The 7,186-nt window shown below is 42.4% G+C and overlaps 1 protein-coding gene across 1 annotated transcript; it reads right to left on the reverse strand.

The window, feature by feature from the left end:
• Positions 1–285: 285 nt before the first annotated feature.
• Positions 286–3,069, reverse strand: LOC147893089 (pentatricopeptide repeat-containing protein At2g33680-like). Its single transcript, XM_087386846.1, has 2 exons — positions 2,744–3,069; positions 286–2,521 (listed from the first exon to the last, which is right to left on the reverse strand). Exons 1-2 carry the CDS (start codon positions 3,067–3,069, stop codon positions 286–288), a joined length of 2,562 nt encoding a protein of 853 aa, XP_087242972.1.
• Between the last annotated feature and the right edge of the window lie 4,117 nt (positions 3,070–7,186).

Raw genomic sequence — 7,186 nt, forward strand, 5'->3', positions numbered from 1 at the left:
TCTATGTTCTGACCTATATTTCTTCAAAATGTGCTTCAATTCTGTTGTAACAGGTTTGACTTTACAAAGCATTCTTGACAAACAGTAAATAGAATTAGCATGACGTAATGCTCTCATGTATCTCCCTCATGATTCCCATGAAGATCTGGAAGCAAAGATGACCCATCCTTGGAGTCATGTAATCTTTCTAAAGTAGCTGTATACATTTGTCAGGAGTAATTTTATACAAGAACCTTTCTTGTGTTGCAAAGATGTATCTGAAAACTGTGGCCAATATCTCAATGCTCACAAGACATTCGCCCTGTCTTCATCTGAGGTTAACATAATTTCCAAGCGTGGAACATATCCTATCTCCTTCATTTGTATGCTCAATCTCTTTAGCTTAAGACAAATAGCATCACTTAGAGGGTTGCTTTTGTCGCCCACATTGAAATCATGCACCTTCTTGTCCACCTCAAGAGAGGCCTTCCCTGGCTTTTTCCATGCTTGTGCACATGTTCTCAGCAACAGTATATCCTCTAGATCTTCACACAAGCCAGCATCAGCGTAAAGGCTCGACATCAGGGTGTAACCAGATGCATATCTGCTATCAATAGAGACAACTTGATCAAAGCACCACCTCCCTAGCTCCACCTTACCATGTGTTCGGCAGTGAGTAAGCAAGGATATCCACCAAACAATATCTGGTAGGAATGGCATACTTTGGAGTAAGTCTTGTATCTGATTGAATTGCCCAGCACGACCAAGAAGATCAACCATGCAGGTATAATGGTCTAAAGTTGGCATAATGCCGTAATCCTTTCTAATCGACTTAAAGTGGAGCCAGCCTTGATCTAAAAGACCCACATGACTGCATGCGGAGAGAAGACAAGTAAATGTCACATCGTCTGGCTTTATGCCTTCTTTTTGCATAGTTCTAAACTGTTGCAGGGATGATTGATAATCACCATACTGGGCATACCCTGTAATCATTGTGTTCCATGTGCTGACATTACGAGTGGGCAATTGTGCAAACACCTTGCATGCATCCTGGAGTCTACCACATTTTGCGTACATGTCAATAAGACCAATTCCAACAGACACCCTTAACGTACAACTAGTTCCAACTATGAGTGCATGGACCAGCTTCCCTTGGTCAAGGGCTGCTACACTGGAGCATGCTTTTAGAATAGTTACATATGTGATATCATTTGGCTCCATGTCCTCTTGCATTTTCCAGAAGACCTGAAGTGCCTCAAGAGCACAACCATGCTGAGCATATCCTGCAATCATGGCGCTCCATGTCACCACATCCCTCTTTGGTAATCTGTCAAATAGTCTACGTGCATCAGTAAAGTTCTGAAACTTGGCATACATGTCGATAAGAGCATTTCCAATGAAGATACTTGAATCACCACCAGCTTTGATTATGTGTGCATGAACCTGCCTGCCCTGACCTAGGGCTGCAATGCTAGAACAAGCTACGATGGTGCATACGAATGTGAACGCATTTGGCTTCACACCCCCCTGTTGCATTTTCTGAAAAAGCTGCAGAGCCTCCTTTCCATACCCATGTTGGGCATATCCGGCAATTAATGCACTCCAGCCCACCACATCTTGCTCCTGCAACGCATCAAACACCCTGTGTGCATCCTCAGGGCTTCCACATTTGGCATACATATCAATGAGGGCATTCATAACAAAGAGTTTTGAGTCATATCCACAATCATTTATCATGGCATGAATTATCCTTCCCTGATCTAGGGCTTCTATGCTCGTACATGCTTTAACAATACTGACAAATGTGATGCTGTCTACCTTCATGCCCTCTAGTTGGAGCTGCTGAAAAAGATTCAGAGCCTCCTGACCATGCCCATGCTGCGCATATCCTGCAATCATCACACTCCAAGTCACTAAGTCCTTCTTCGGTAATTTCTCGAACACCCTGCGTGCATTGTCAAGGCTATCACATTTGGCATACATGTCTACCAGGTTGCTCCCAACAAAAACATCCAATTCGCATCCACTTTCGACAATGTGGCCATGAATCACCTTGCCCTGATCAAGGGCTGCTACACTGGAGCATGCCTTCAGAACTGCGACATATGTATAGTTACCTGGTTTGCTACTTGATCGCCGCATTTCATGATATAGTTGAATAGCCTGCTCACAATCGCCGAGCTTAGCATTGTATAGTATAATCAGACTCCATGTCGACATATTTGGTGTAGAAAGCTCGTTAAAGACTTGGTTTGCCTCCAACAACGCCTCACACGAAGCATACATTCGGATCAATTGGGTCCCCAAGAAGGGGTCTGCCGCGAGTCCAATTTTCACAATATGAGAATGCAATTCCCTGCCTGCTACAAGGTCTTTATTCTTGATGCAGAACTTCAAAAGAGAACATACGGTATTCGTGGAAGCATGCACTCCTTGCTCCGTGAGAACATCCACAACCAGAAGTGGCTCATTAAGCTGCTCCTCGTTGCAGGTCTTTCTCAATGCTTCGATAATCCTAAGTTGGCTATTATCTTTCACTACCCTGCGCAATATGGATAATATCTGCAGCATGCTACAGACATTCCAGAGTGGAATCTATGAAGATAATTCTCGCAAAGCTACAGTTCTTTATTAAATAGTCGGTTGCAGCCATCATGCCTTTTGCCAATTTGCAACAAGAAGATGGATAAATTTCTCTTTAAAACGTTATGTCCTGTCTCGACGAGCTTATGATACAGTTCCCATTTTGATAGTCAGTGCTCACCCCAGAAAGCTAATTTCACACCACTGAGGAGCGGAAACAAATTCCATCTCCGGGTGCACAGGAATCACCTTCTGGTAATCTCCATAAGAGAGCGGGCACCTTTCATCGCGCCCAGGCCACTGGCGAAGTTCTGTTGGGTGCAGAATGAATAGGTGCAAGAGTTTGGAATGTGTGAGAGGACCCGTGAATGATTCCATTATCCCTTCAAAAACTTCCAAGAAGTGGGCCTTCGAGATTCGGCAGGCCAAGGCAAAGACGAGCCATAGCTGTCCGCTCCGCCAAAAAAAGCAAAGCTCCTCTTTGTTTCGATGAATGCTGAACCGCATGCCGCCCCTGATTTCTCACGCACACTTGCCAATTGCCATAGACAGGTTGTTGAACTACAAGCTCGAATGACCCTCAATAATCGAGGGCTGACTTCTTGGACTCACCTGTGGAATATTAATACGAGGGATTGGTGCTCCATGGATACTCTGGTTTTCTTCAAGCCACACTATCAAGGGTGAGAGTGGAGTGGCCTATTAGTAGTGTTGTGATTCCCAGCCTAGAATTCCGAGGTTGGGTGAATAGTAAAGGGAAACAACTCCACAGGTTTTCTCTTCAGGATTTTGTGTCTCAAATGGACTCTGGTATTTCTTTTCATACTCAGCTTCAGTGAAGACGTTGGGCACCCATGGATAGTGTAACTATTTGGAGGAGACGTATCATGAAGGCGTGGCAAGCTACACCCTCTCCCAAATGTAATTTTTTCTTATGGAGGTTGGTGACTTGTAAATTATCCTCTAAGGATAGGCTTGGCAGGTAGCGACGTCACAGCAGCAATCACAAAATATCAGTGGACCTGCAGTGTCCTCTAGCAATGGTTCACATACTTCGCCATGGACAGGCAGATTGAGATCAGGAGAATCTCCTCAAAGCAATGCAGATAGTGGTACACAGGTATCACGAAAAGGAAAAGAGAAGGTAGATCAGCCCATGTTTGATGTGAATGCAAGTCACTCTTATGTGGATGGTGAATCCAGTGGCTCTGAACAGAGCATTGATGATGAGTTGGGTATTCCTTCTGGTGTTACACCTGGAGTAAGGAAGACCAGGGATGTTTTGAGAGCACCTGGAAGTGAGCCTATTTTGCACAGGTCTACCAGAGTTAGGTATTCTATGGATAGGCTGAAATATGATGGATTTATAGCCATTCACTATGCCTATATGGTCAAAGTGATACAGGAACCAGAACCTACTTCTTTTGAGCAAGCCATGGAAAATGAAAAATGGGAGAAAGCCATGGATGAAGAAATGGATGCCTTGGAAGGAAATGCTACATGGGAATTAGTGTCTTTGCCTAAAGACAAGAATGCAATTGGCTATAAGTGGGTTTATAAGATCAAGCACAATGCAGATGGTTCTGTGAATAGATACAAGGCAAGATTAGTTGTCAAGGGGTATGCACAGACATATGGCATTGATTATCAAGAAACATTCAGTCCGGTTGCAAGGATGGTAACTGTAAGAGTCATTGCTATGGCTGCATCAAAGGCCCATCAAAGGGATGGTCTTTACATCAGATGGATGTAAAAATGGATGTAAAGAATGCCTTCTTGCATGGTGATTTGCAAGAAGAGGTCTTCATGGAGCAGCCACCAGGTTATGTTCATGCTATTCATCCTGAATTTGTTTGCAGGTTGAAGAAAGCCTTGTATGGCTTGAAGCAAGCACCTAGAGCATGGTCTGACAAGATAGGACAGTATCTTGTCACTATTGGCTTTCAAATTTCCAAGGCAGATTTCTCACTCTATGTGAGAAAAACAGAGAAAGGTATTATGCTGCTTTTCATTTATGTTGATGATTTGATCATCACAGGTGATAGTGATGAAGATATCCTTCATGTGAAAATGCTATTGAAGCAGAAGTTTGAGATGAAGGATTTGGGAGAGCTGCGTTATTTCTTGGGCATTGAGGTGACTAGATCACCAAGTGGGATACAGCTCTTGCAGAGGCAGTATGGATTCGACATGCTGTCCAAATATGGGATGACAGGCTGTAAGCCTATTTCAGTTCCTTTGGAGCAGAATGTGAAGCTGAGCACAGATGTAGGTGAGCTTCTGGAAGACCCTACTATGTATAGACGCATAGTAGGAAGTTTGATTTATATGACTATTACCAGGCCAGATCTAAGCTATGCTGTTGGATTGGTAAGTCAGTTTATGCAAGCTCCAAGGAAACCGCATTTGGATGCGGCTAGACGCATACTCAGGTATGTGAAGTCCACATTGCAGTATGGACTATTTTATGAGGCTGGGGTTCAGATATAGTTGCATGGATACACTGATGCTGATTGGGCTGGTAGTATTTCTGATAGACGATCCACCAGTGGATATGTGTTCTCTTTTGGGAGTGTTGCAGTCACTTGGAGCAGCAAGAAACAGCCTACAATTGCCTTGTCGAGCACAGAGGCTGAGTACAGGGGTGCAGCAATGGCTGCATGTGAGGTAGCTTGGTTGCATAAGCTACTTTATGATATGCATTAGTCTACAAATGGGCCAGTTGTCATTTATTGTGACAACATGAGCAGTATACACATGGCAAACAACCCATTCTATCATGCTAGAACAAAGCACATTGAGGTGCATTATCACTATGTGCGGGAGAAGGTTTTACTAGGTCTTATTGATCTAGTTTATGTCAGCACAGAGGATCAGGTAGCTGACATATTCACAAAGGCATTGGGCACAGAGAAGCTGCGCAAGTTCAGAGACCTGCTTGGTGTGCAAGAATTGGGATTGAGCTCGAGGGGGAGTGTTGAGATATCGAGCTCCACTCGCGATATGCCAGGGTGACCGTTGTGCATTTATGTCACCGACTTGTTAGAGCTACAGATGCGGTTGGTACACTGCCCATGAATAATAGTTGGATGACAGCTATCCTTATCTACTCTAGTTTGTGGCTCAGTTAGCTAGTTGAGTTTGGTTTGAGACCCACATATAGGGTTCTTTTATTTCTTTGTACTTGAGTTCTTTTGGCTTTCACAACTAAGGAGAGGAAAACTGTTTTCAGCCTCCACCTGTGTGTGTATTCCCCCATTGTGTATGTGAGAAAGCCACAAGTGAGACTCCTTCCCTCTCTCCCACTATCTTCACATCTCTCCAGTCTGCTCTCTTTGCAAGATAGCTTTGTAATCCCACTATCACCTCTTTTGGGGTTGTGTAGTGGTGGGGAGACTTTGGTGGGCGGTTCAGAGGTGGCTGCATCGAGCACAATTGCTTGTTTGTCTTCGTTGGAAGATGGCTCTATTGGGAGATCATGGTAATCTCAATCCAAGTTTGATTCGTGTTTGGGATATCATACGCATAGTGACTCTTCAGCTCATATGAAAAGTTCACAATGCTCTGATTTTCAAAGGAGTGCCATTTCAGGACGATATGACTGCTAATCTCATGTCTGAGGTTTTGGCTTTGTTGGGGTTTTATAGTGCTAGGTGGCATGAAGTGCTTATAGCGTTTCAAGCGCTTCGCACGTCTACTTAATTATATTTCCACTTTTTTTATTATTTTAATCAATTTTCCACGCAAAAAAAAAAAACATGCATTGTGTTCATTCAATAGAATATCTAACCTAGCTTGGGTGGAGAGGCTGATGAGTGACAGTTGCCTGAAAGAGTTGCTTTTGACACCAAATACTCTACTAATATATGCCAATGCATTGCATTTTACTAAATATGCTACATTTTCCTAATAATTATTGGCTCTACTAATTCTAACATGGTGAACATAGTTTAGGTGGACTCGCTTTGGTGTTTTCTGGTGGGTGATGTTGGATTTAGCAATTTTTCGGAAAGGATTGGGCTTTTGTGTACAGGACTTTTTGTTTTTATTGTCGCATTATTAGCATAATGTATTTCACTAAGTGGATTGAGTGGTCCGACCAATATATGAAAAATGTTTTGTGTGTTTCATTGGTTGTTGTTGGCCTTGTCCATATGTGGTCAATAGTGGACCCATGAATTGTTGTGGGTACTGTGATGAGTTGTCTCATTTTTTTTGGGGATGCGTCAATTTTACGAGCAAAAACCTATGAGCAGGTTTATCCGAGCGTGTTTTTCAAGAGATTTTTAAAAATGTTTTTCTTTAGGAAACATGGTTTTTACACTTTTATTTTCACTAGAACTAGATCCCTTTATCATAAAAATATAGAGACTAGTCACTCATTCATTTTTACACAACATAATTTTCTTATTTAGAGACATCCCTTTGTACCCCTGTTATTACCTTAAAAAAGTGTTGATTCCTTTAAGAAATATTCCTCATAATCACTCTCAATGTAATAATACTATGCATATATAATTACTTATTAACACATTTATATCATATGGCAATATCTTTTTAGTGTTTTTATAGCATATTTATGGACATGTTTCTAAAGAAGTTTAAATTACTATAAATAAGTATT

Source organism: Dipteris shenzhenensis, chromosome 16, assembly GCF_047967505.1.
Source record: "Dipteris shenzhenensis isolate YYH24624 ecotype China chromosome 16, Dip_SZ_1.0, whole genome shotgun sequence".
NCBI classification, from domain to species: Eukaryota; Viridiplantae; Streptophyta; class Polypodiopsida; order Gleicheniales; family Dipteridaceae; genus Dipteris; species Dipteris shenzhenensis.

What these genes read in the sequence shown, in the direction of transcription:
- LOC147893089 (XM_087386846.1), bottom strand. Translation starts at nt 3,069, where the DNA reads ATGCGGTTCAGCATTCATCGAAACAAAGAGGAGCTTTGCTTTTTTTGG. An exon ending in TGTGAAATTAGCTTTCTGGG is followed by an intron (nt 2,522 to 2,743) that starts GTGAGCACTGAC and finishes CATATTGCGCAG; the next exon opens with GGTAGTGAAAGATAATAGCC.